Source organism: Seriola aureovittata, chromosome 17 (assembly GCF_021018895.1).
Source record: "Seriola aureovittata isolate HTS-2021-v1 ecotype China chromosome 17, ASM2101889v1, whole genome shotgun sequence".
Taxonomy (NCBI): domain Eukaryota; kingdom Metazoa; phylum Chordata; class Actinopteri; order Carangiformes; family Carangidae; genus Seriola; species Seriola aureovittata.
This window is the reverse complement of record NC_079380.1, coordinates 21,278,838-21,306,074: the sequence shown is the minus strand read 5'-3', so window position 1 is coordinate 21,306,074 and position 27,237 is coordinate 21,278,838. Positions and strand designations below refer to the sequence as shown.

Genomic DNA, 27,237 nt, shown 5'->3' with positions numbered 1-27,237 from the left:
CATTTACTGAGTCTTTTTGCTGCATTGCTCGTTATAAATGTGGTTTCAATAAAGAAAACAAGTCAGTTTATTACACTGATAACATATGTAAAATTACTTTCTGCTGCAAATTGTGTTTTAAAAAACCCAATAATGTTCAGTGCAAATCCCTCTCACATTATGAAGTGGCTTCTTGGCAACACTAAACTTACCACCACATGGTCGTTTGCCTCAGTCAACCAGCCAAGTTACAGGAAATACAGTCACAATCTCCCCTTCCTAAGTTTTATCGTTGAATACTGGCCAGAAGTGTTTTTGCAGAACATGATGTCACAGCAAAGTTGACCTTTCGGATATAAACTAAAACATTTAATCCTGCAAGACATTTTAAATTGTGTCATAATTGGCACATGAATTCATCTCATCACCATTAATGTTTTTCAGTGATCCTATATGTAAACTATTTTTAAGTAAAACGCATCAGTTACTAAGTCAAGTCCCCTGGATGTGTAAATGTACCAAATATGGAAAGCAGTCACAATCCATTTACCTGCTTTCACACTTGCATTTGAAGTCAAGTTAGAGGAACCAATTGTGGCCTTGAGTAAATATCAAATGAAATCAACTGAATAAACAAAGTCGAAGTGTAAAAAAACACTTTTATTGTTGCCAGAGTCAATGATTTAAGACCAGTCAGAAGTTGCACCACCCCAGTCAGATGCCTGGGCAGTAGGGGCAGTGGACCAGTCCTCGGTGGCAGGCTGAGTACTCCAGTCCTCTGTAGGGGAAAAACATTTAGAATTGAGTACACAAATACTTGCACCTTCAGATATTTTATATACACTAATCAGAATATAACTTACCTGTTTTGACAGGTGCAGCTGCGGCTAGAAAAAGAGAAAGTAAAGTTTTAACAGTAGTTCAATATCAGTACAAAGGCAAAACAAATGCAGTTATACAACGTTTAGGTAATGATACAGTTGATCAGAAGAAAACTGGGGATCTTACCTGCAGGGAACTGCTGGATGGGCACAGATGGCACAGCAACACCCTCAGACCAGTCAGCTACCTCAGGCTGAGCAAACTCAGCTGCAGGGGCGCTCCATTCACCCTGGAACTCCTCCTTTCCAACAGCCTTCTCAGCTGCAGCCTGCTCCTCCTTCTCAATCTGTAGTGAAATCATGTGCATTACAGTGTGCAGCCTCACTCATGTAACCAATATACAAGGCAACATCAAGCCACTGTACATTTGACAGGGTGCCCTGCATTTGTCTTACCTCTTCAGGGTCCCTGTAGAAGTACAGATCAGGCATGACCTCCCATGGGTGCTCCCTGGAGATGGTTCCCCTCATCCTGAGAACCTCCCTGGCCAACATCCACCACATCAGACCGACAGAGTGGTGACCCTGCAACACAGTTACAGATTAGTCATCGATAACCGAGTAAAACCCTCACCAACTGTCATAATATACACAATTTATTTCATATCCACAGAAGGTATAAATATTTAAGTTTTTTTTTAAGTTAGACTTCTGTAGCAAGACCTCTACCTGCTTCCCCCTGTGTGATTCAGAAAGAAAGTTAGAGGCCATGCATACTTTTTAGCACACATCCTACACCCCGCACTGCACAGACAGGACAGCGCCGGGCTCTAACGGTGTGCAGAATGCAAGGATTCACAAAATAAAACCACAATTAGTGAATATGTTTTGTTTAGTTGGTCTCACCTTGTTGTTACAGGGGATGGCAATGTCCACGTATCTCAGAGGAGAGTCAGTGTTGCACAGGGCAATGGTAGGGATGTTGACATAGGAAGCCTCAGTCAGTGGCTGATGGTCAGCACGAGGGTCTGTCACAATCAGGAGGCGGGGCTCCCTGAAAGCTGCCTGGATCTGATTGGTGAATGTACCAGGGGTGAAACGACCGTGGAAGGTGGTGGCGCCGGTGGCAGAGGCAAACTTCAGCACTGCTCTCTGAAAAGGGCAGAGAGAACAAGTTATACTCGATTTCAAGTACAGGTGATTATTTTCCTTTAACAATGTCAACTGTGGCTCAGGTCACTATCAAACCCCAGTCATGGGACAGCCGTCCTCATGGTGTTAGCGAAAACCCGGCCTGATTTTTCTCGCACACTTCCGACACCTGAACACCGACATCAGTGCCCGGCTTTAATGGTGTGCATATTATAGTTAATGTACTGGTTTCCCACTGCACAAGCAGCAATCACTACAATGTGACAGGACTTATTTACATAGTGTTTTACTTTACCTGTCCAGTGTTCCTGGAGGAGATAACGCACACATCAGCTGGGTTCTCAATGGCAACAATGGCCCTGGCTGCCAGCAGCAGCTTCTCCCAGGTCTTCTTCAGGTTAATGATGTACACACCTAGAGATTTAGGATGAGGCCCACAGCTCAGAAATAAGATTTTTACTTCACGATTAATCTTTATTTTAACTTGAGTGAGTAAAACCACAGTGGAGAGACTCACCGTCACTTTTTCTCTTGTAGACGTACTGCTCCACCTGGAAGTCCAAATTGGTGCCTCCCAGGTGAGTTCCTGCGGCCAGGAACTTCAGCACATCCTCCTCCTTCATTTGAAGGACATCCAGACCTCCGGACATCGTGACCGCTTTCCCTGCGTTACGAGTTAGATGGGAGAGCTGGGGAAAGGATGAAAAGTATTGGTCATTATCACATGTTTGTTTCGTAGTTTTAGCTCACAGTGTGCAATCAGTTGTGGCTTAAAACTAATGGCAGTTAACTGTGCATCAAACTACCTGGATGTCGCAAATATATTTTTTAAGTGTCCGTATATTCAGGACACATTGCTAACAACAAAACCTGAAGTTGTAGAGGCTTCAGTGTCTTGCTAAAGGGCACTGCAGCATGCTAAAAGGCATTATCTAATGGCATCCGGGTTGAGGACGGCGTTTAAAAGAGTGAAAATCACACCGTACACTAAATGTCCACACACTTCATCGTATTCTTACACTTATAAAACCAGATTTGTAATTGTATTTCGTTTGCCAAAGCTACGACTACTAAGTCGGATCAGTATTCGCCGTTGGTCGCGAGGGGGAACAGCGAGATGAGCGCGTGTCAGCAGCTAGCAAGTTAGCTATAGACGTTAGCAGTGTCTATTCTGTGATAATTACAGACGACAAAGACACAGAAAGCTGGATTTATCGTGCCATCCTGTGTGCTTATAGATTATTTTATCATTACTTCGTGTCCTTGGCTGAATTTTAAGGGTTTATTAGCAAAATATAACCGGTTAAAACTCACCACGAAACAACGCCGTATGGAAATCTGACCACACGGTGAAAAGAGGGAACTGGGAGGAAATGACGTAGATTTTATACCAAATTTCCAAGCGCGTGATTGGTTGGTTGACATGACTCGGAATTAGTGTAGTTTTTTGATGTGGCCACTAGGTGGTGATATATGCTATGCGCTGTAATGGCAGGAGCAGTGGTCAGATCACGGGTCGGATGGGTATCCCATATTAAGACAATGGAGATGGAAAGACCATATTAAGACAATGCTGAGACGCTGACTTCTCAGTCAAAGACTGACCTGTGTTGAAACTGCCCTGTATTTGCTAGAGATAAAGCGTTCCAGGCAAAATTATCACAATATGTACACAATGACACAACAAGTTGAGAAATTATTTCAAAGAAACTTGTCTTATGCATAAAAAGTTATGTATGATACTGTAATCCTGTAAGGACACTATTGGCCTTAAAAACGTCTGATTGTGGAGGGAGACTGTACAGACACAAGGAGATAAGTAGGTCAATTGGTAGTGATGTGTTGATTCAAAACTCGGGCTTGGATTAAAGTCAAGGACATTAGAGGCGATGGATCTTACAAATATGGCTATAAAGAAGGAGTGGGGCGGCGGGTCACACGAGGGAATGACATGATTTGGGGTTGTTTTCTGGGAAAAGAGAAGGTTAAAGAACAAAATACTCAGTAAATAAAAAAAAAAACAGGATTTTCAACACACTCGAAGTCTGTTGGTTTGGTCAACACCATAAATACTTTATAATTCATGTATTATTTCCTCACTCAGAGACACGGGCAATCTTTATTTTTGTATTCAGCCATTCAGACTCACAAACTGTGTCAAATCTCATCTTAAATAACAGATTCCCCAGTCAACAGTGTAAAAAGGCTTTGGGTGTGATGCAGTAGTAATCGCTTGTTTTAACATGACACAGACAGGAGACCTACTGTCACATGAGGTTAAAAAGGCACATTCTTGATCCAGAGCTTCATAATATGTGCAGCTAAACCACTAATGAGATCTGTGTCATGTATCATGTCATATCATGAAGTTTATATATAAAGAGACTTATACTCTGTGTATCTAATCAAATAAAAATGGAGAGGAGCAAGTCTTTATAAAGTTTATTAAGTAAACATATTTTTCTCCAAGTAACTTTCTTTGATAAATAATTAACCTGCCTCTCACCAGGAATAGTTTCCTTTCTTAGCCTGACAGTCCGGCACTCCTTGTCCTTATTTCCTATTCGATGTTATGTCACCACCCCCCACCCTTCCATGCTGCTTATCTGACCTGCAGGACTGTGCTGAGTCTTTATGTGCGTGCAGTCTGCTGCAATATGCTGAGCAATATATCTTTCTTATCTCTTGGAAGTGCTTCTGATAGTTTTACACCACGGCTGGAGCAGTAAGCCACCCCACTGGCAGAGTCGACTATGGGTTTTTTAATCCTCTTGCCATATCTGCATAAGAACATTTCAGAGGTCAGCCAGGTATGAGGCTCGAATGTGAAGCTGTCAGCTTTCTGTTGAATCATTTACGCTGAAAGAAATGGGTGCACACAAGAATAACATGAAGATATTCTATGTATTGTACAGTGTTTCATTTTATTAAACATCCTTCAAAAGGTAGAATACTTTTACAGTGGTAAATACATATAACACACACTTTGAAAAATATCAAAAATCATTTCATTTTTAAGGCAGATTAATGTACTGAGTAAATATTACAAGCACATATCATTTCATTTGACAAAAAAAATACAAAAAATATCAGAATATAAATAACACTGTGTTATTGTAAAAGGCATTTAAGAGCCAGTCCAGATTTTAAACTGTGCCATGAGAAGTCCGAGTCGTATCTGGGACACTGTCCTGATCACTGCAGTCACATGGAAATGTTCCATGTGATTTCACAGACACAGGAAGTCCCACCACATTTCTAAAACAAGGAAAGTCTCAGTCCAAATACTCATTAGGATCAAAACTTCTGTACAACTTGTAGTGCAATATAGAACATCACAGCACATCAACATTATTCTCAAAAATCTTTGTACGTATCACAGGCAGGATTCTTGAACTTCAGCCAGAATCCAGAAAAAAACATTTGACATATGCAAACTCTCCACATCTCCTTTGTAATGTGCTCGTCACTCACTCTCACTCTCTTTGCTCCACAGTCCACTGAAGCCATTCCTTCATCTTCACACATTACAGTCTTCTCTCAGTGACTTGACTTTAATCTCTTCTTTTTCTTTCTTTCTTTCTGTCTTTCACAAAGCCTCCCATCAACATTCCCCTTCAGGACTTGAGCCCGATGTGGGCCATCATCTGCTCATACACTGTCCACGCCATGGCGGCCATCATGGTCCTCCTTAGTGATCGGGGAACGGCCCCTCTGAAGAAGCCCCGGACGCCGTGTTCCTAAGAGAGACGACAGGGACAGGGCTCAGGTATGTGCAGCTTAAAAACACAGCGAGGCTAATGCTGACCCTGAAAATAATGCAGAGCGAGATAATAAAAGCGTCAAACATGAAACTCAGTAAAAGAGGAGCGAGATATTTACCATATAGATGTATCTGATGGCCTCTGCCGTCCTCAGCTGTGGATTCACTTGGACGTGTGTTTTGACCACATCAGCAGGCTGAGTGACCATAGAGGCCAACACACCTGCCAGGAGCCCGCAGCTGAAGTTCGCCAGGGGCGCCGACGGAGACGTGCTGATTTCTTGAAGGAACACGGACAGAAGTTTTTTTTTTTTTTAATTACCTGTTTGACTTGTGTTAGAATTTTAAATGTAAATGTTTGTCAAGCGCCTTCAACACCAAGTCATTATGTATCTCTCTCTCTCTCTCTCTCTCTCTCTCTGGGCCTGTATTTACCTTTTGGCAGTGAGGCCTTGGTCTGGCTGTAAAACATGACGTAGATGCCAGAGAAGGGAACGTCTCTGAGGAGAGTGGCCATCAGGCCGGAGAACAGAGCAGCGGGACCCTCAGTCCGACACACGCTGCGCAGCGCCCCGACCACGCTCCTGTAACTGTACCTGCCACACTGAAACACAACCGTACAGACAATCAGCTCAGTCTAATACACACACAACATGCTGGGCCAAATAAAGACGAAAAAATGTCTGCCTGTACTCACTTCAAAGCGTGTCTTGATGACAGTGACCGGCAGCATGAACACCCCCGCCACCGACCGGGCCCCGCCTCCCAGCACCACGGCCTCCAAGGCCCCTGGGCTGCCGTCCTGGAAGAAGTGCTGCTTCAGAGAGTAGTAGGTGCTGAAGTAGATCCCCACACCTGGGATGGTCCGAACAAAGGACTAGAAGAGCAGATGAACGGGAGAGGGAAAATGTGAAACTGGTGAATTTGTGAACGTTTTTTCATGCATATGTAAAACTAAAAGACAGGAGGACGGTTGTGTGTAGTAGAAGGGAGGAGAATGGCGTTCTTACCGGTGAAACTCCTTTCCACAGTCCCAGCAGCCTCTCTGTCCGCACCACGCTCAGGAGCACCGTCACCATCCCCACTCTGCCTGAACTGAGAGAGGAACACGCAGATCAGCTGACGGTGATCAATGGTAAATGACGAGCACTGCTTTCATGTGGGAGCCATGTGCTGCGTGTGTGATGCAAAGCTGAGCTGTGGCAAAACTTTCTGTTGTGTTCATCCAGTCAATAAAGCTGTTTTTTGCAGGTCACAAAGCGAGTGATGCAAGCTAGCGATACTGATAACTGTGTTGAAGTGTTCAGTGTACACGGACTCACCCGGGCTGCATGCCGCTCTGCAGCGTCTGCAGACGAGTCTTGACCAGGTCGAGAGGCTGGAAAAGCAGCGTGGAGCAGGTCCCACTGAGGGAGCCACACATGAAGGCTTTGATAGCCGGGTGAGCCTGGGAGGGGGGGGGGGGGGGTTACAGAAAGACAATAGGAGAAAAAAGTAGGTTAAATTGTTTATCAGCATGTCAGAGTCATGTCAGGACGCCTTGACCTCAAGTTAGTTATAAAAGGTGCAACATTAAGGGAGGAAAAAACAACCTCACCATTAACGACTAATATCACTAATATAAACAAAACAGGACATAATCAATTCCTGTTTTCTTTTAAATTGTATTACTTGATCCTTTTACAGTCTTCTGTGAGACGCAGTTGCAAGCAAGAATAATGATTCTGATATGTCAAAATACATAATACGGAAACAGTGACGTAAATTAAATTATAGGCATCCAACAAGAAAATTAAATAAAATTAAATTAAATACTAAAACATAAATAAGTAAATATCTGATACATAAAATATTAAACAGAGAGACACAATCAAACTAAATAACTACAAAAAACCCTTTACAAAATGGGGTGTACAAGAAAAAGAGGACATTTGGGAAAATAAAGACATTATGCAAATGATGGGCGTACAGGTGTTATGTACCTTATCCATCTTTAAACCTAATTTATAAAGTAATTCTTTCCATCCTAAAGATTTCATAAGTCAATTCCACTGTAAAACTCACCAGTGACAGCTCCATAGTTCCTCAGGATGATGCTTTCCTCCACTTGTCAGTCTCTGAAATGTTGAAAATGTAAATGACCCCTAAAAAAAGAAAGAAAAAGAAATGAGAAGTCACACACTGGCCTCTCAGTCGTCCAACTAACAGCACCAATGCAGCATCTGGAGGAGGACTGTGGAGGATGTGCACAGTCCTGCAGTCTGTTTCAGTCTGCTCATGGTAGCACACACACACACACACACACACACACACACACACACACACACACACACACACACACACACACACACACACACACACACACACAACACACACACACACCAGGATAAGTGTACAGATCACCTGAAGGACACTGTGCTCCCTATTTGCGACCACCCGACAAAACACGCAGCTATTCATTAACTAACCAAAGATCATCCTGCTACATATTAGGATGGATGCTTGTCTTCCCGTGGCATGTTTTTCACGTGAGCCTGAGTGTGAACACATGATGTACTAATCCAGTGTGTGTGTGTGAGTGCAAAAGCATGATGCACTGGAGTCAAGATGGATTTAACACAGGGGGGGTTTTGTAAATAATGTTTTTGGTTTGTTGTCTCCTAATAAATGCTTCTGGGTTTGAATCCCACATCTGTAGTTTTGGTTGCAGTGTAATATTACACAGTGACGACACATGTATTCACCTTCAACAAGAGAAGTGTAGAAAAGGTGTAAGAAGGTGAGGACACCTGCATTACCTTAAACAGCCTCATACATAAATATAATAATATGATTCTACAATTTAAACACAACAAAGATAAAGTGTGTCATGTTATCTTGACATGCTCTTGTCGGGCTACTTAGATGTCACACCAGCATTATAAGTTTATATCAAAATATATGTGTGTGTGTGTGTGTGTGTCTTGCTTTGTAGCTTACCCCCTACAGCCTCCTTAAAGTTGCCTCCTGCAGTACAGGTAGACTGTTGCGGAGATTGATATCACAAGTCTGAAGCCATTACATGAACACAAAAAGCGTAGGTCGCGGTGAAAGGAAACACAGGGGATGCTTAACTTCTTCTTCTTCGTTCGTTCGTTTTACCGCACTGAGGTTTTCTCTCCGTCGACGGAGGAAAAATAAACCAGGTTAAATGTCTGCGTCAATCGTTCAGACCGTCATAATCAGCGCAGAGACGGACCCGAGCCTCACCGGTGACCAGTAAGTCTGTACTGCGCCATAAACACTGATAGCCGTGCTTTTCACTGACTGATAACTTACACTTAAACCGGCCGGTTCCTGTTTGACGTCGAGGCGTGTCGTGTAACTGCAATGAAGCCCCGCCCACCAAGGAGACGCTTGTTTTCGATTGGTTACGCAGCGCTTGGACCGTGACGTAAGTATGACGAGGGCACTACTTAACTGAGTACGTGACGGGCGACGTACTGCAATTCATTTTATTATTATTATTTATTACATCTACGTTTCTGCTTTTAATTTGATTAATCTTTTCTATTTGATTGATACATTTTTTAAATATATTTTTTCTTGTATACTCAGTTTAGGCAAAATAAAATTAAATAGAACAAAAAACCAAACTACATCCATGAATTGAAAGTATAGTCAGTGTGACCTTTGTATTTATTAATTTTTTTTATACCAATTTTTCCGTGAAAAACGTAAATATGCCTAACACCTTGACACTTAAAGGTGCATTACATGTCTCCACCAAAGATCATTTCAAAATGTACCATATTCATTGGTGAAGAAACTATTCAAATTATTTTCTACTAAAAGTAAAAAAGTACCAAAAATTACTCTTTTCCCACATTCAACATTTTACTGAGGTAATAGTAAAGAAGTACAAGAAAAAAAAGTTTAAAAAAAACAAGTAAAAGTGCTCATACATCATTTTATCATATATAGTTGTAATACTATTATTAATATACAAGCAGAATTTTAATGTTGTAGCTGGTCACACACTGCTGTATAATTCATTTATAGGATTACATCGCTTTTTTAAAGATCATATATTTTGAATGTAAAACATAAACATTACTAGTATTTAAATTACAAATATAGGGGTCAAATAGTAGCTGTACTTAAAACAGTACTTTTGTACTTTTGGTTATTTTCTACCACTGACTGTATTAAAGAAAACCAGGGGCATTCTCACAACAATCACAACTGTGGTTCTAGTAACAGCGGGAAAAAAACAAAACAGCTTTTGTTCTTTTATATGTTGTTTCTATTCATGTCATAAAAGTGTTCAGTTCAAAAGCTGCACTAGAACAGAAACATGACAGAAGACAAAATACCAGAGAGAGTTCTCAACCAGACTTTCAGATCCCTGTTTACTATATTTTACTCTATGGTGAAACCAGTTCTGACCTGATTGCGGTCTGCTAGTCCCTTATGGAAAACCCTGACTGCCCTCTGCTGGTGACAATGCAGCATAAACAACAAGCTGGACCCCTGCAAATAAACATCAGTATGAAATAAAGACACACGATCCACATGTAGCAGTTTAGAAAGCCTCTTTAATTGCAATAATACCAACATTTCACAAATGAGAATCAGAGGTGCAGACAGACGAACATTACAAAAGAATTGAGGAGATGCAGTTTTTTTTCTTCCATGATTTTGTTTGGATTTCCTTTGTTTTTAAGTGCGAAAGATGTGATCCTTTTAATTGTGAACCGTTACTCTTTAAGTAACATTCCTCTCACTTCCCAGCAGTGTGAGCCAAAAGCCGCCCCTGAGCACAGCCTGTGAGGGGTTTGTATGTCAATAGAACTTCATCTGATACGTCTACTCAATACCTGGCCACATATCACCTCCCCATGTCTATATGAAGCCCTATAGGCCGGTCAGAGTATAGTGTACACAGGTTAGACTAACAACAAAGTACGCTCCCTACCTCCTGAATCTGCCTTTGGTTTGTAACAACCTCAGCTACTCCTCCCTCAACAAGCTGTGCCCTGAGAATACAGTGTGTGCTGTAAGTATTAAACTACCCCCACCACCCCCATTTAAACTTTACCCTGAACATTAACAAAAACACTGATATTGATAAAAATAAAAATCAATGCATGTCCAGAAAAAAAGCCAACAACCCTGCCCAGAAGAATTCAGCTGCATTTAAGGCCTTAGTGTGTGTTGGCAGTCTGTGCGTCTGCTAAATGAGCAGGTACACACAGTCTCTCCAAAACTTCTGTCAGCGTTTCCATTAAACACAAAATGCAGTGGTTTATGATGTCTAGGCTAAAGTGTTTTTTTTCCTTGTCAGTGCAAAATTAAGATATTTCAGCACAGTCACAATCAAATGCCTTCAGTATGCGTCAATGGGTTTCCAATTGTTACTTCAAATCTGCCTCAAATTTTACTTTCCACATGAAATGTGGGCATCAAATTATTAAGCCCAAAAGCGTAGTCACAAGTGCTAACTGCAGCTAAACTGATAGGATACATTTCAGCATAATAAACCTTCAATATAAACTGAGGCGAGAGCGTGAGCGGAATAAACATGAAGCACTTCCATTCTTAACCATTATAAAAAAACTTCTGCATAAAATACAATTCTATAGATTGAGATATTACTTTGGTCCCCTTCCAGTAATCGGTCTTCATTTATGTATACTTCTTTCTTTGTTTTCTTTCTTCAATTAGAAAAATAGATCCTAAATCAGGACTATCATAGCTGGAATGTTTCCTTATAAAAATATCATTTTCTTTTTTTTATTTTTCCCAGAGAACGAAAAATGAAGCAAAAGAAAAATTTGGCCCAAAAAATAACGTGTGTGTTTGTCAGCATGGTGATTGTCCCAGTTTACTGGCTTCTGTATGTGTGAAAGTGTGTTAAGAATGCATAGATTGTCAATCTTAAAGAGATCAGACTGTCACGGCCTTGTGTTTGTTTGGTGTCCCTCTCTGTTCAGCAGGTACAGTAATGTGTGCTCATGTGTATTTGGGTCTGTCTATTTATGATGCAGTTCTAAGGAGCCAAGTGGCACTGTGGCTGTTCACTCAGGCTTGGGCTCGGGGGTCTCGCTCTTGGGCTCGCTCTCCTCGTCGCTCTCGATGCCGGCGCGGGGAACGGTGCGGCGCACGGTGAATGGGAGGTCACCACGCCTAGAACAAGAGAAGAAGAAACACAGTGAGCGAGCAGACAATATCTCGAGATAAAGTCACGGCACCATCTTGCAAACTGCTCTCCGCTAATCCCAACAGATGTGCGCAGGACTGCTTCAACTATCTGTGCGGTAAACTGGAACAACATAAAAGCAGCTCGGTCTCTAGAGTCACTCCGCCCACCTGAGCTTGTTCTTGAGGGTGGTGACTTCACGGTTCATGGCGTCTGCCGACTCTGTGGCATCCTCCAGCTCTCTCTGCAGTTTCCTTCGGTTGGCGTTGGCTCTCTGAGCCTCTTCCTCAGCCTCCTCCAGCTGACGCTTCAGCTGCTTCATACGAGAGTTCAACTTGTCCACCTAAGAATTTGACAGATTACGTAAAATGATTAGGTACAATGATGCAAAGCTGATCTTCATAGTACATCTGATAAAATACTGGAGCCGTCTACTTTTTTATATTTCAGTTTTTAGGCTTCTGGAAAGTGCTGATGTAGATCAGCATAAACATTACACTGATAATACTCAGAAAAGCCAGAATACTGAGACAGAAATAGCCACTGCAGAGCTCCTGGAAAACCTCTGACCTGGTCCTTGTACTGCTCCGTGTTGCGTCTCTCGTCATCCACCTGCAGGATGACTTCCTTCAGTTTCTTCTCTGTGCGTCTCACAAGTTTGGTGGCACCCTGCCTCTCCCTGAGGCAAGATTACAACACTGATCAGGCTAACGACTTTAAGACTGTAAAAACATATTTTAGTACTTCTTCCACCACTGGCCTACAAGTAAAAGTCCTTCAGTTAATATGTCACATAAGTAACTTGGACTGCAGGTCTAGTATTATTACTGATGCATAACATGCAAGTAGCATTTTACTGTTGCTGGAGCTAATTTAAACTGTTTGTATATTGTGTGTATCATATTTTATAAAATCATCAAAAATGATCAACGTGAAATAAAAGTATTAAGTGGAAAAAAATGGAAATACTCAAGTAAAAGTACCTAAAACCTGTAATCAAGTACAGCGCTTGAGTAAATGTATTTAAGTTCCGCCACTGAGACTTTTCCAAGCTTTGATTAAACATCACCTCTTTTACTTATTTAAGTAAATGTGCAGCTGTTAGTCAGTTATCTCTCATTTCCATGGCTGAAGCTTTCACCTGGTCTCCATGTCCAGCTGTTCCTCCAGCTGAGAGATCTTTGCCTCCAGGGCGGCCATGTTGGCCTTGTACTTGGACTTGACCGTCCCCTCCAGCTCCTGCAGCTTCAGCTTCAGCTCCTTGTTCTGACGCTCCAGCTGAGAACGAGCCCCTTCCACGCGCTGCGAGGCGCTGCGCTCTGCCGTCAGCTCCACGTTCATCTGGTCGGTCTAGACACGTGGGACAGACTCGTCAGTTTGGGCCGAACACACATTTTCGTACCACAAATAATCAGGAATCAGTGTTTCTCTTGGATTAACACTGCTCACAGCCTCGAGTCGCTTGGATGTCATATCAGAACCTGCAGTGACAAAATGTATAACGTGAGCCTGCAAACCTGCAGCATTGCTTTCTTCAGCCTGTCGTTGGTCAGCTCAGTGTTGCACTGCTCCTCCTCCAGCTCTTCCTCCAGCTGAGCAATACGAGCCTCCAGCCGTCTCCTCTCCTCTGCAGCCTGAGCACTGAGAGAGAAATAGGTAGGTAGATAGAAGAGAGGAGAGAGGGAAGAGACGTAGGTGAATAATACGTTATAGACACGACCGACAGTTTGGTTATTTTTACTGATAATTGAAGGACGTCTTACTTCTTGGTGGCCTGGTTATTAATCTCATCCTGCAGCTCATCTCTCTCCTGCTGGGCCTGTCTCTTCACTCGCTCTGCAGCTGCCAACTCCTGCACAGAATCAGCAAAGAGGGGTTCATCAAAGTGTGACAGCCAGTTCTTAAAGAGGACGTTTGCTTTAAGAAAGGGAGGGGGCGATAGAAAAGAAGGTTAGAGAGGCGTGCGTGCCGACCTCCTGCATCTGGATCATGTCGGCTTCCATGCCCTTCAGCTTCTTCTCGGTCTCCTTGCTCTGGGCAAGGATCTCCTCTCTGGACATGCGAGTGTCCTCCAGCTCCCGCACAAGATCCTTCAACTGGGCCTGAGGAGGAAAAAGAAGAGCAAAGCTAAGTCCGAGGAAACTGGGGAAAAAAAAAAAAAAAAAAAAAACTACAGGAGACAGGAGATGATTTGTTGTATTGAAGATATTTCAACAACCAACTCACTTGGAGTTTCTTCAGCTGCTTCAGGGCCTCATCACGGTTCTTGTTGGCCATGTCGATGCCCACCTCCAGCTCCTTCAGGTCCAACTCCAGCTTCTTGCGCGAGGCCACGGCTGCAGAACGCTGCTTCCTCTCATCCTCCAGCTCCATCTCCATCTCCCGCACCTGCAGGATGCGCAATGGATTTCAACCACGTCCCATACAAGAAATTGTACTTGTATGTGTCCACCCTCAAACAGTCGAGAATGTCCCACGGGAAGCAGACAACAGTTAACATACACCAGAGTGGGTTCCAGTCTGAAATCCATCAGTACCTGCTTGACGAGTGCCCTCTTCTTCTCCTCGCCCATCTCGTCACGGCCTGCCAGGTCTCTCTCATACTGGGCCTTCATGGCCTGCATGTTGACCTCCAGACGGAGCTTGGCATCCTCTGTGGCCTGCAGCTCGTCCTCCAGCTCCTCCAGCTGAGTCTTCATCTCTTCCAGCTGCTGCTCCATTGCACGTTTAGACTTCTCCAGCTCGTGGACCTGCACCGCAGGGAAGAGGACGACAGTATGAGCAGACCACACAGGCACAGACAAAAACACACCTCTGCAAACACTTTTTCCAGACTTACGTTCTTGCCAACATCATCCTTAGAAGATACCAGGTCCTCCATTTCAGCCCGCAGCAGTTTGTTGTTGCGGTCCACCTCTTCCTTAATGTCCATCAGAGACTCCAGCTCGCGGGTTAAAGCCAGTGCTCGGGTCTCCTTCTCCCGGGCCTCAGCTTCAGCTCGGTCACGCTCCTCTGCGTAGCGGGCGGAGATGGTCTTCTCCTCTGCCAGCATCTGGAGAAAGTGTTTAACATTTGTGAAGCTCAAACGAAGACAGATGTAATCGAACCATCCTCAAATCCTGAAGCATCAAAAATGTATTTATTATTATACTTCGATGCTGCATTTACACTATATACACCGTCTGACCTGGTCAAACTTCTTTTGCTTCTTCTCTAGGTTGGAGACGATCTGTCGGAGGTGGTCTTGGTCTACCAGCAGGTCATCCAGCTCCTGCTGGAGACGCGTCTTGGTTTTGTCCAACTTATCGAAGGCAGCACATTTCTCCTCCAGGCGCTGGTTTGTTCCCTCCAGGTCCCTTTGAAGCCTCTTCTTTCCCTCCTCAGCTGTCTCCAGACACCCTGCGTCCTGCTCCACCTTTTTCCTCATATCAGCAAGCTGTATGGAAAGAGGTGGTGTCACTCAAACATTCAACGCTGTGAGGTAGATTTGTGCTTCATAAAATATCCTGGATAAAGTTAAACTGAAGTCTTTAGAAGAAGGCAGAACAAGTTTCTAAGCTACTGGTCTGACGGAGGATCATGTGTTTTACCTGAGCTTGCACAGTTTGAAGCTGCTTCTCTACGTTCCTCTTTGCTGATTCTTCTTCATCCAGCTGCTCTTTCAGGTTGTTCTGTTCGTCCTCCAGCTGGCGCAGACGTGTGCCCAGTGACAGTTTCTGGCGCGTCTCTTCCTGGAGTAGCTCCTGTTGTAAACATGAACATGTAAAGCTGAATGAGATGAAGTAGGCCCTTCGATTGAGTAACACGATGTTTGCAAGGGGGTAATGGTCAAGTTCAAATGGACATGTCCCTGTATGTCCTGAAAGCATCTCAAGGGAGAGTAACTTATTCATTTGTAACATCTCTGAATATACAGGAAGTGCGTCTGCGTACCTGGACATCCTGCAGCTGGGACTCCACAGCAGAGCAGTCCTTGGTCGCCTTGATGGATTTGCCCTCCACATCACTCAGCACGCTGTTTACATTATCAAGTTCAGCCTGTGGACAGAAGACAACAAAAGAATCACTGAAAAGAAAAAAAACACAGATGTAATAAGAAGCACAGAAAACAGTAAACATATGATAGTTGTAAAAGCAAAAGAAGTAGAGTCCCGCCAAGTCAAAGAGCTGTACCTGCACTTTTGACAGTTTCTCGGCCAGCTCCAGCCTCTGCCGCTCGCTCTCTGAGTGTTTGAGCTGCAGCTCCTGGACCTGGGACTCAGCCTTCTTCCTGCGATGCTCGGAGTCTCCTTTACCCTGCATCAGCGTCTGCATCTCGATGGCCAGCTCGTTCCTCTCCGACTCCAGAGCCTGCTTGGCCTTCTCCATCGACACTTTGTTCTGCAAGGAGGGACACAAACGTTAATGGTTTGTGCAGTCGAAAAACAACATGTGAATTAAGGAGAGATAAAAATAGAAAAAAAAAAAAAAAAAAAAAAAGTATTTAATTACCCTCTTAGCCTGCTCAAGCTGCTCATTGAGCTCGTCGAAGGCCTGACCGTGTTTCTGTCTCATCTCACCCAGCTGCTGCTCGTGCACTTTGGCCTCTTCATCCAGAGTCTTTTTAAGATGCGCCACCTCTGTCTCACGCTTGGACCTGAGGAGGAAGAGCAGAGGTTAATCTGCTTGTGTCAAGATGTCCAACGGACCCCGAACAGCACGGAACACGAGAGGGAAATATTTAACTGTTGTAGCTGTCCCAAGACCTTTATCTCTACCTGAGTTCTTGCTGGGCTGCAGTGGAGTCCAGAGTGTCCTCCAGCTCGGTCTTGAGGGCCTCCAGCTCTTCTCCCAGGTCCCTGCGGTGTTTTTCTGCCTTGGTGCGGGCCTGCTTCTCCAGCTCCAAATCCTCCTGCAGTTCAGAGAGCTGAGCCTCCATTTCGCGGATCTTTTTCTGGGCCAGGTTCTTCTGCGCTGCCTCCTCCTCGATCCTTCAGGGAGAGATAGGTCAGTGAAAATGAGAACAGGGAGCGGGAGCTGGGGAATCTTTGTCAAACTTATCCATCCATCCATCCATCATGGGTTTAAATAAGACGGCCTAAATTCTACAACTGACTAATAAACTCAGTACAGGGCAACAAAGGGAAACAATAACGAGCTGTAAACAATGTGCTGTGAAGTCCACACAGACCTGGCCAGAGCTGCCTGGAGCTCTTCCTCCTTCTTGGCCAGCTGGGCACGGAGCTCAGCAATCTGGGCCTGCAGCTCCGCAATCTGGTCGTGTATCTCAGTGAAGTCGCCCTCAAGTTTGCGCCGGTTCTTTTCCAGCTCCTGACGCTGCTTCTCCTCCCTGCGCAGGCGGTCTGACAGAGAAGAAGTGCAAATGTCAAATTATGTGCAGGAAGACAAAGATGGAAACTGTGATAACATATTGCTCTGTTTAGACTCAGTGTAGAGCCAGTGGGATCTATGATGGTTATAACGTATGTTACTGCATGTCCCTGTCGTCTTCTCTTCTTACCCTCCAGGTCTGTGATCATGGCCTCGTGTTTGGTCTTGAGTTTCTGCAGACTCTTGGATTTCTCCTCCTCCTCTGCCAGATTGGTGGTGAACTCAGAGATCCTCTCCTCCATCAGCTTCTTCTCCTGCATTCACAAACATGGTAAACAACAGGTTTAGTAAGAGATGGCACACTTTCATTTGTTATTTTTTAAGCAGAAAGACTGAAATCAAGCTCGGCGGGAGTCGTCACTACCTCCCTAAAAGTATGGCTCACTACTGAAATTAACCAATCACTGTGATTCTAGGTCTTTTTTTTTTTTTTTTTAATCCTAACCTTGTTTAGTTTGTTGTTCTGGTCGTCTAGAACCATGACATCATCTTCTATCTTCTTCATCTTGGCCTCCAGGGTGACCTTCTCCAGCTGGAGCTTCTGTCTGGCTGCCTCCTCCTCATCCAGCTGCTGCTCCAGGTCCTGAGTTTAGATGAATGACATGAGGCAAGAAATCAGTAAGTGCTCTGAAATAAAAAAAAATGTAAAGTTGGTGGAGAGTGAGAAGGAGTGAACTCTCTCTACTTACTGAAATATTTTGCTGCATCTTCTTCTTCTCCGAGGTCAAATGAGACGCACGCTCTTCCTCCTCCTCCACGCGGGCCTCCAGGTCGTGGAGGATCTCCTCCAGCTCCTGCTTCCTGGCAGCCAGGCGCGCTCTCATCTCCTCAGCCTCGGCGCAGAGTTCGGTTTCTGCTTGAAGCTGCTCCTGCAGGGCCATCTTCTCGGCACTCAGCTGCAAGCGGAGTAAAAAGACGATTTTAATATTGTGCATCGGTTAAACAGCGCTCAAAGCATCCTCCTTCATTATTCTACGTTTCATGTTACCTGCTGTTGTTTCTCCTCCATCTCCTGCAGCTGCTGCTCAGCATACAGATGCTTCTCCTTCACTTTAGTCAGCTCTTCATCCTTGGCCTGCATCTCCTCCTCCTGCCTGCTGACCTGCAGCAGAGGCTTCACCTGAGGACAAAATGGCGGTGTTAGGTATTAATAAAAGGGAAACAAAAAAAAAACGGTTGTGAAAAAGTGCAGTAAGCAAGATATTGGCTAAGATGTTGTAGGAGAGCGGGGTTCACCTTGGTGAAGAGCCTCCACCACTGCCAGTTCCTGAGTTTAAGATAAGCGGCACAGTTCCTCTGGATCACCTTCATTGCAGTCAGCTGCTGCTGTCTCTTGGCAAAAGCCCTGCAAGGAAATATTCAAACAGAGTCAGACAATCACATTTCCTGTCACCATGCACTTCAATGCAACCAACTTTAAGATAAGAAATACCCTGTTATCAAAAAACAAGTTATTTCCCATGATTCAGCTTCACTCAAGTCAGTTTTTTTTTTAAATGACTAAAAAGCTGAGATGCAGAAGAAATCTTGTTTACGTCCGAAATGTCACTTAAATGATGCTCCATGTTGTTTGTCAGCAGCTTCTAAACAGGATCCTGATTCCAGAACTGTCACAGAATGTGGTGATGTTGTGTTCTTACTTGCGGGCCACGTAGCCTCTGCACCAGGCCTGGAAACTGATGATGATGTCTGTGATCTTCATGTCCCTCTCCTCCTCCAGGTGAGCGAGGACACCTGCTCTGAAGAAAACTTTACTCTGGCCGATGCGGTACAGGTTCGGATCCAGCTCCAGGCTTTTGATCTGACGGGAATAGGAAATACACGGATCAATCGCACTGCGGAGGGATGATTTTCTAGGACTAGATTATTGTGGCGCTTAAGTCGAATTTTGTAGACTGGTTACCATGAGCACACAGGCCTGCTTCCCGTCCATGAAGCCCTTGGGGATGGCGTTGGGAGTGAGGATTTCATACCTGGGGGAGGAGTAGATGATACGCGTTTAGTGTTTTCTTACACAATGCTAAATGACAACAATAAGAAACAATGGAGACCATGTTATTATTCTGTCACCTCTGTCTGAACTCCTGGAAGACGATGCGGTTGGGGAAACCCTGTCTGCAGATACGGATCCCCTCCAGCACGCCGTTACACCTCAGCTGGTCAAGAACCAGGTGGGGGTCCAGTTTACCAGCCTGAGGAAGGGGAACATTTTCTGATCAGCAATTTGGCAAAAAAGAGAAACAAACAGTTTTACAACAATATGTTTAAAGAACTACAGAACCAGAGGAACTCAACTCAGGATCTAAAAGTCTCTTTTGCTCATTCCTGTTTGTGTTCTCACCTCTTTAACACAATTTTAGGACGTCAGCAAAAACACAGATCCTGTTATTCTATGATTTTACTGCTGCGTGACTCTGATGTAATTAATGTAGGAGAGGGAGACGTGCAGAGGTAAAAATAAGACACTGAAAACTCTGAAGCATCTACCCACAGCGACGATCTGCTGAGTGTTTGTTGTCCATTTATTTCTATATTTGTGTCACATTCTCTCCTTGATTCACTTCACTCTACTGCCTTTCCCTCACTCTCTAGCTTTAGTTTTAACATTTATAAACACAAAAATGTCCACCCCTCCTCTTAATATCAATACCTACTTCATCGTTTAGTGAATTTGTAAATGAAATAGTGAAGTTGTAGCTGCCAAGTCGTCTGTGTTTGTCAGTGAAATGAAGATTACTGAACAATTAGAAGGTATTTCGCCTGCAGCAGGGACTGTTTTTAGCACCTGCAACTACCGCATAGCTACAAGGTTCCTTTGTTAGCAGGTTTAGTTCCTGAGTTCCTCAAAAAGATTTCCCCGTGGGAAAGTTTCTGTCGAGGGGAACGGCCCAAACAGAGGCCTGTAATTCTCCAATACCTTTTTCTCGTGGTTGGGGATGATGCAGCGGACAAAGTTTGGGTTTGTGTTCCTCAGAGTGGCCATGAGCTTGGACAGCTGCTCCTTGTACAGCTGGCCCACTGTGCGGAACATGCCCTTACGGGTCTTAAAGGCACCGGGCATCTCAGACATGCCAGACACTTTATCCAGACCCACAATACGATCCACTGAAAGACGGGGGAAAGAAAGAAGAAGAAGAAGAAGAGAGAAATAGGGGGAATGACATTTTGTAAAAAGTCAGTGAGGGTTTAATTTAATAATTTAAATATTCAACCAGGCAAACTCAAACCAAATGCATGTCACAAGGAAGAATGAATATGACCATTGTCTCTCCACTTCCTCATGGTAAACACACACCAGGAGAGAGGAGAGATGGGACCAGTGAAACACCACACAAACAGTGAATGTGGAGGGAAGCAGAAATCGAGGGGGGAGAGGAGATGACAGAGGGGGGGGGGGGTCACAAAAAGTCAGTGAAGTGTGGAAAGATCACACACCATTATGAAAAAATATTCAGTGCAATGAGTGAAGGGGGTTTGTCGACTGTTCACACTGCCTGTGGTTCTCTGAGTGAAACCTATGTGCGATGGTTCACCTCAATATGTATGTGTGTCAGGGTGGTGACAAACGGAGGTGCTTGCAGTGGGCATGTATCTTTTGTGGTGACAAGAAAAAACAAAAAAAACAACAAAAAAAAAAACAAAACAAAACCAAACCCATGCAGTATATACCCATCGCTGCAGTACCCATGACCAACACCAGGAGTCCCCAAACAACACTATCACACAGAGGGAGAGAAGGAAGAGTTCAATGACAGAGCAACAAAGTCCTCAGATGACCAGAAGATTTTGTTTCTGAACACAGAGCTGGTTAAAAGACAATGAAGCAACTGACAAAATTCGCTGGCATCTTTGGAAAGATAATTTCAGGAGAAAAGGACGATTCACAGCGGAGGTCAGCACGTTTAAAAACAAGAGAGCAGGAGAGAGGGGGAAAGACTACATAAATGAAAAAGAAACCTCATCACCTGAGTCTGAGTGTAGAATAGGAAAACGCTGATAAAAATAGGCTCTCTGACAATTCTGTACCTCTGAGACCCAGTACAAGAAAAAAGATGACAGACAAAACGGGGCCGTACAGAGGAAGAAATGGACGGCAACAACAAGTGGGATTTGAGAAGGTAAAAACAAAGGTCCACACACCAGACAGTAAAAAAAAAGAGAAAGAAAAAGCAGGATGAAATGCCAAAACAGGAACAGGAAGCCAACGTAAAATATATTCCCACATCGAGCACCGCCTTTAGAGAGGCGGTGATTCCTGGGATACAGCGACAAGGTAACTTCTGTCTGAACTCACCGTCCTTCCAGAGTTCAGAGACAAACTTGTCAGTGGACTGGTTGAGCAGTGAAGCCACGTTGTCATTCAACGGGTCCATGTTCTTCATCAGCCACTCATCCGCCTTGTAGTCCACCTGAGGGGTGACATCACACAGGAAGCAAGGTGTGTTTTTTAGACTCACATCTTTAGGGGATTGTTTGTAAAGTTATTACAAATTAGGCTTAAGTGATGCATTAATGAGATGGCATCATAACTAAAATTCACATTTACCTTGCCGGCATAATGGATGATGCAGAAGTCGGCTTCATCCTTCAGTTTCTTGGGTTTAAAGAACTTGGGGTGTGTGCCCTGCTCCTGCAGCACCTTCTCCACAAAGCTCTTGTCTGTGGCCTTTGGAAACCAGCACTCCTCATCCAGCAGAGCCAGAATACCAGGGGGACTGGCCTGGAAGCAAAGGAAGAGTTCAGAGCTCAAAGCATGAAACAGAAAAAAAAAACAAAAAATACGTACAAGTAAAATAACAGAAGCGAACAAACTCACGGGTTTCTCGATGAGGTCGATGCAGGGCTGCAGGTCCAGGCCGAAGTCGATGAAGCTCCACTCGATGCCCTCCCTCTGGTACTCCTCCTGCTCCAGGATGAACATGGTGTGGTTGAAGAGCTGCTGCAGCTTCTCGTTGGTGTAGTTGATGCAAAGCTGCTCGAACGAGTTCAGCTGGGGAGGGAGGAAGAAAAATAAATGGGTGAGAACACCGTCGATCCACAGCACAAATACAAATTGAATGGGTGAAATTCACAGTGAAACAGAATATGACACAATAATCATTTTATCTCGATTATCTTGTTTTTATAAATCGTTTGAGGCCAAAATCATAAATCAAAAACAAAGTTCGATTAATCTCCCAGCCCTATTTGTACATACAGAGTCTTTGTTCTAATACACTGCCCTGTAGGCAAGTCATTTACAGTTTGCCTCGGTTGTTTACCTCAAAGATCTCGAAGCCAGCGATGTCCAAGATGCCAATGAAGGAGGCTCCCTGTCTCTTGGTCTTGTCCAGGGCTTTGTTGATCCTCATCACGAGCCAGCGGAACATCCTCTCGTATGTGGCCTTGGCCAGGGCCTCCACAGCAAACTCAGCTTGCTCCTGGGTCTGGGCCTTCTGGACGTAGTCTCTGCCCACCTTGATCCTGGGTGACAGGATGGCTCTGGTGAAGTCTGTGACGTTCATGCCCATGAGGTGGCACACTTTCTGGGCAGCTGGTGCAGAGGAAACAGAGAAATGGTGGAGCCGACAGGAAAAAAAGAGAGAAGAGGGAAGACAATGAGATTTAAGATACAACTGCAGGATCTTAAAACTACATGTGAAGGTGTAACTTACCCGTGTTGTCGGGCATGGAGGCCTGGTCTGTGTGTCGCTCCTTCTTGAAGCTCATGTTCCCCAGCTGCAGGACAGAGGCCACCACCTTCAGCATGCCTGCAGAGGAGGAGAACAAACATGGTTTTATGTTGCACTTTTCAATTCGACGGCAAAGTTCCACTTAAAGAATAAAAAATAAATAAATAAAAAAATATGTTTTAAAGTAATTTGCTGTCTGCCTTTTACCTATTTGCTCGTCCTCAGGGATACTCATGATCCTCATGGCCTCCAAGGTCTCTGTAAACAGATCCTTGTCCTGCTGCCCAGGAATTGTGACGTTCCCATTGGAGAGGAAACGGTAGTTGTTGTAATTTTCAAGGAGGAGTTCATCTGAGGGGAGAATGATGGCAGTGAGATAAATGTCAGAAGAAATTAAAACGCTGTGATCTGTCAGAATGAAAATAAACAATCATTACTACTATGAAAGTCCTTAAGTCTTTAAACATATTAGTTACGTAACGCGTTGCTTACTGCGCAGTTTGTCTCCAGCCCCTGTGAGCAGGTAGTAGAAGATATGAAAGGTCCTCTCGTCTTTGGCCTGGCGAATGGCACGGGATTTCTCCAACAGGTCTAGTGGTCAGTCTGTTAAGGACAAGTTCTCCGATACTACTGTGATGAAGCTCTCCCAACTGTTTGGTGCGTTGTAGTGACACTAGTGGTTAAAATTCCTGCAGTGGATCTAAACCACAGCATTTAAAAAAAAACGAGGCTAAAACAAGCACTGCAGTGTTTTCAGTTCTAAAAAGGGAAGCGATCGGACGGTTTCAAGGATACAAGTTTCAATATTGGCACCAACGATGTAACCATTGACGTCGAAGTTGATCCTGATGAATTTTCCCTACAGGAGAAAAAAAAAGGCATTTAATAAAAAGGTCTATAAGCAGGCGGTTTATTATAAGAAGAAAAAGAAGAAGAAGATGAAGCTTCGAGTCTTACAAATCTGGACGAGTTGTCGTTCTTGACTGTCTTGGCATTTCCAAAGGCCTCTAGGATGGGGTTAGCCTGCAACAGCTGCTTCTCCAGCTCCCCCTGGTGGAGATGAAGAGAAAAGCAAAGCACAACATAAAGTATACGTTCTCTTTGCACCACCATTAAAACCTGGATAGTTCTCAGCCATGGATTGAAATCTAACCAGACAATGGATTAATCTCTGTGATGTATCATGCGATCTGCTGTTCACTTACTGATAATGTTTTGTCATTGTAAGAAAACTGATTATTTTGCTTCCTTTTAAATAAATATGTTGACATAGTGATATTTGTTAATTTAAATTTACCCATGTTGTACTTACGTCTGAGGACAAGAGAGATCATAGAGTGTACAAGACATTTAAAAAACAACAAGTGACAAGAGGGATACCATATACACACACCAGCAACACACACAAACAAACACACACACTGCACCCAAGCATTTTACCCCCCACACACACACAATGTCAGGTTAGTGCCCAAATCTGCAAACACCCAGAGACCCCGAGACCCTCATCAGTAACCCATCACCTGTGACCCAGAGCAGAATAATCCAGTGAACCCCCGAAAGACAAACGAAGTCCTTTCAGCTTCAGTGTAACATTTAACCTCTTCCCTCGAGCTGTACTGGCTTTCAGTGAAGTCTCTGCACGTACACAGTGCACCATTGTGTGCAATACAGTATCACATCATTGGTAAGTTATTTTTAAATTAAAAAAAAAAAAAAAAAAAAAAACTTCCCTTACACATATGATATGAACAGTCATTAAAGAAAGGCAAAAATCTTTTCCCTCTTTGCTGAGCAATATGTGATTTTCAGCAACATTTCACCCTGTTTTTATTGTTGTCTTATTCTGTTTTCTTACTTCTATTTTTTATGCTTTTTATGCGGACCGACATCATTTAAAATCCAAAAGCTGCCATTGCTCCGACTCATAGGTAAAAGCCCATATCACATGTTAAGATCGAATAAGGGCATAAGAATTCAAAGCAATGACATTCTGCTGTGTCAGAGGTCTGTACCACCGACTGACTGAAGGTCCAGGATTATCAAATTAATTTCAAGCTATGCAGCAAATCCGATTCTGGACTACTGCTCCTTCACTGAGCATCTTGATAAATAAATAAAAAACTTTGATAAACAAATCACTTTGGTTTAAGTTGAGGGACACAAAAACAGGTACAGACAGGTACGCTTTTATAGGATATCATTTAATTGTTCACACACACACACACACACACACACACACACACACACACTCACACTCACCAAGCAAAAAATTTTATGCAAATAGAGAAAAGCAATTTTGGACTCAGGTGCACGCACAAAGTAGCGATACAAGTTATGAAAAATTCAACCAGACAAATATATGAACACAGTCATGAGAGCAAAAATTGCTGTTTTTTTTGTTTGTTTCTTTTTCCAGCAAAAGCCCCTCCCCCTTTATCCTCCCATTGTCTGGCTGAATTTTTCACAGGAACACATACGGCTGCCACTGATCTGCAAACAAACTTCCTCCTTACTTCCTATTGGCTGGCATGACATGTCACCTCTGCCCTTAAAACAAAGTGACTCCCACAACAGTGCACTCCAGCGAGGAGAAAAGAGGAGGGAGGATGAGGGGTGAGGGTGGGGGAGGAGGAGGATGAGGAGGAGGAAGGTGATGACAGAAGCAGGTGGGGAGGAAGGGTGAATGGAGGGAGAGAGTTAACTCACATGTGACAGGATCGAGCTGTTCTGTTGATGGGAAGAGAGAAATACAACAACCTCAAAAAAAGGGATGACAGATGTGGTTTTCATCAAACCCCAACCATGTTGCGTTCAGCAGCATCTATCAAAAGGCTGGCAGGCCAGATAACAGGGGAGCAGGTTTTTCTGACGTAATGTGCGACTGCTACATGGTAGACTGAGTTTTATTCCAGATGAGTAGATGCAGTAATATCAGCGAAACAGAACATATGACGGATGAGGTAAGGCCTCTGCTTTGTATAACATGTCAAATGAGTGCCAGGAGCCTTTAAATATGCACTACTGTTTTCCTGTGCCTGCGGAGCTGTTATCTTGACTGCCACCCCTTTTCCTGTGATGGCAGCAGTACCACATCAGAATGTGTCCACTGAACACAGCAATGGAGATGATGGATTAACAGTCATGTACACAATCAAGTGCACAAACACAAATGAAAAATAAAAAACGTGGTTGATCAAGAGAGAGGAACAGGAAAATGTTGATCCTGTGAAAATAAAAAGCACTGGAGGGATTAGGGATCGTGTCTCACCTGAAAATGACGATTTGAATAAGAAGTAACAGCAGGGAGTGAAAGGAGAGATGAAGGGAGTAAGATGATGGATAAACAAAGGTGCGACCAGGGGATGTAAAAGAGTAACAGGAGGAAGGTTTGAAGGGTGAACTGTGTAGACGAGAGAGGCAGGACTGACCTGATCTTTTTTGGTCTTGTGAGAGGAAGCTACGTGAGCCAGATACTGGATGACCTTCTTGGTGTTCTCTGTTTTTCCAGCACCAGACTCTCCTCTATTCGAGACAAACAGAGAAAAAAAAGGCAAAGGATTGAGAGAAGGAAGGTCTAAAAGAGAGCGCTGTTCATACAACACTAGAGGAATGTGATGTCTGTTTGTCCGTTTTGTATCTGAAACTCACGTGCAAAGAATGGACTGGTCTTCACGATCTGCAAAATAAAATGTGCAAAAGCTTGATTATGCAGAGCAACAATGCTGCGTATTCTAAGTGAGCCTACATTATCACTACAGCACATACAGTTTCACTCTGTACAACAGGATGTACATTGGCCACAGGCAGGAAATCTATATCCGGCTTCCTGTGAGTGGAAAGAGGTGCTGCCGGGTTTCTAACCAGCCGGTTAATTACCCGTCAGCTCTTGTAACGTGGTCTGAACAATTTGGAGCCAAATATGGGAAAAGAACCAGAAAAGCGACAGAGGGAGGGGAGGGGAGTAGTTTAGGTGTTGGTGCATGAAAGATGACGGAGCTCGGCACACGAGGGAAGACAGGCCTACAGGAGGCGGACTAAAGAAACACAGCAGTCCCGCAGGAAATACCAATTAGGTGCTCGTAATGTTACGTTTCTGTTGCAACTGTACATTTAAGTTACACAATACTATGTAATTATATATTGAGGGAAGAGTTTGTGTCTCAAGAAAAATGCAAGTGAAAAGACAGGAAAGTGATGAGAGCACTTGACGGGATATGTTTCTAACATAATCACTGTGAATAATATCCTGAGAAATTAAAATTGAGCTCAATCAGTCGCAAGATCAAAATGAAAAAC

General features: G+C 43.8%; 3 protein-coding genes and 1 non-coding gene across 5 annotated transcripts in view; all 4 read right to left on the bottom strand.

Moving 5' to 3' along the window:
* Positions 1–618: 618 nt before the first annotated feature.
* On the bottom strand, positions 619–3,312 carry rpsa (ribosomal protein SA). The gene is made up of 8 exons (XM_056400953.1): positions 3,267–3,312; positions 2,470–2,641; positions 2,248–2,366; positions 1,707–1,952; positions 1,257–1,385; positions 988–1,147; positions 843–866; positions 619–757 (listed from the first exon to the last, which is right to left on the bottom strand). Exons 2-8 carry the CDS (start codon positions 2,600–2,602, stop codon positions 663–665), a joined length of 906 nt encoding a protein of 301 aa, XP_056256928.1. The 5' UTR covers positions 2,603–2,641; positions 3,267–3,312; the 3' UTR covers positions 619–662.
* LOC130185928 (small nucleolar RNA SNORA62/SNORA6 family) lies at positions 2,023–2,162 on the bottom strand. Its single transcript, XR_008830227.1, has one exon. It is a non-coding gene; the product is annotated as a small nucleolar RNA SNORA62/SNORA6 family (small nucleolar RNA).
* A 1,545-nt stretch (positions 3,313–4,857) lies between the features above and the next one.
* LOC130184866 (mitochondrial glycine transporter A-like) lies at positions 4,858–9,067 on the bottom strand. Its single transcript, XM_056400954.1, has 8 exons — positions 8,695–9,067; positions 7,780–7,859; positions 7,038–7,162; positions 6,726–6,810; positions 6,413–6,592; positions 6,151–6,319; positions 5,835–5,995; positions 4,858–5,692 (listed from the first exon to the last, which is right to left on the bottom strand). Exons 2-8 carry the CDS (start codon positions 7,792–7,794, stop codon positions 5,570–5,572), a joined length of 858 nt encoding a protein of 285 aa, XP_056256929.1. The 5' UTR covers positions 7,795–7,859; positions 8,695–9,067; the 3' UTR covers positions 4,858–5,569.
* A 1,205-nt stretch (positions 9,068–10,272) lies between these two features.
* The window catches only part of LOC130184848 (myosin-9-like), a 31,337-nt gene continuing 14,372 nt past the window's right edge, over positions 10,273–27,237 (bottom strand). The window contains exons 4-41 of one of the 2 annotated variants that reach the window (XM_056400929.1): positions 26,590–26,617; positions 26,370–26,463; positions 25,648–25,668; positions 23,896–23,988; positions 23,734–23,797; positions 23,431–23,529; positions 23,146–23,289; positions 22,921–23,016; positions 22,528–22,799; positions 22,083–22,256; positions 21,813–21,986; positions 21,561–21,675; positions 20,184–20,371; positions 19,337–19,458; positions 19,170–19,239; positions 18,907–19,067; positions 18,503–18,611; positions 18,255–18,386; positions 17,956–18,162; positions 17,712–17,849; positions 17,397–17,520; positions 17,067–17,238; positions 16,654–16,866; positions 16,388–16,532; positions 16,070–16,276; positions 15,830–15,934; positions 15,487–15,639; positions 15,084–15,332; positions 14,736–14,948; positions 14,434–14,646; positions 14,123–14,284; positions 13,870–13,998; positions 13,660–13,748; positions 13,414–13,537; positions 13,038–13,246; positions 12,467–12,575; positions 12,067–12,239; positions 10,273–11,883 (exon numbers count right to left, since the gene is read on the bottom strand). In XM_056400929.1, the coding sequence (XP_056256904.1) occupies positions 11,775–11,883; positions 12,067–12,239; positions 12,467–12,575; positions 13,038–13,246; positions 13,414–13,537; positions 13,660–13,748; positions 13,870–13,998; positions 14,123–14,284; positions 14,434–14,646; positions 14,736–14,948; positions 15,084–15,332; positions 15,487–15,639; positions 15,830–15,934; positions 16,070–16,276; positions 16,388–16,532; positions 16,654–16,866; positions 17,067–17,238; positions 17,397–17,520; positions 17,712–17,849; positions 17,956–18,162; positions 18,255–18,386; positions 18,503–18,611; positions 18,907–19,067; positions 19,170–19,239; positions 19,337–19,458; positions 20,184–20,371; positions 21,561–21,675; positions 21,813–21,986; positions 22,083–22,256; positions 22,528–22,799; positions 22,921–23,016; positions 23,146–23,289; positions 23,431–23,529; positions 23,734–23,797; positions 23,896–23,988; positions 25,648–25,668; positions 26,370–26,463; positions 26,590–26,617 (5,399 nt within the window). In that variant the 3' untranslated portion in view covers positions 10,273–11,774. The remainder of the gene's footprint in view (positions 11,884–12,066; positions 12,240–12,466; positions 12,576–13,037; positions 13,247–13,413; positions 13,538–13,659; positions 13,749–13,869; positions 13,999–14,122; positions 14,285–14,433; positions 14,647–14,735; positions 14,949–15,083; positions 15,333–15,486; positions 15,640–15,829; positions 15,935–16,069; positions 16,277–16,387; positions 16,533–16,653; positions 16,867–17,066; positions 17,239–17,396; positions 17,521–17,711; positions 17,850–17,955; positions 18,163–18,254; positions 18,387–18,502; positions 18,612–18,906; positions 19,068–19,169; positions 19,240–19,336; positions 19,459–20,183; positions 20,372–21,560; positions 21,676–21,812; positions 21,987–22,082; positions 22,257–22,527; positions 22,800–22,920; positions 23,017–23,145; positions 23,290–23,430; positions 23,530–23,733; positions 23,798–23,895; positions 23,989–25,647; positions 25,669–26,369; positions 26,464–26,589; positions 26,618–27,237) is intronic. The other variant, XM_056400930.1, reaches the window with a different exon arrangement.

What these genes read in the sequence shown, in the direction of transcription:
- LOC130184866 (XM_056400954.1), bottom strand. An exon ending in TGTGGAAAGGAGTTTCACCG is followed by an intron (nt 6,593 to 6,725) that starts GTAAGAACGCCA and finishes CTGCTCTTCTAG; the next exon opens with TCCTTTGTTCGGACCATCCC. An exon ending in CAAGGCCTCACTGCCAAAAG is followed by an intron (nt 5,996 to 6,150) that starts GTAAATACAGGC and finishes TGTTCCTTCAAG; the next exon opens with AAATCAGCACGTCTCCGTCG.
- rpsa (XM_056400953.1), bottom strand. Translation starts at nt 2,602, where the DNA reads ATGTCCGGAGGTCTGGATGTCCTTCAAATGAAGGAGGAGGATGTGCTG. An exon ending in CCATCCCCTGTAACAACAAG is followed by an intron (nt 1,386 to 1,706) that starts GTGAGACCAACT and finishes ACTGTGTTGCAG; the next exon opens with GGTCACCACTCTGTCGGTCT. An exon ending in AGCTGCACCTGTCAAAACAG is followed by an intron (nt 758 to 842) that starts GTAAGTTATATT and finishes TTTCCCCTACAG; the next exon opens with AGGACTGGAGTACTCAGCCT.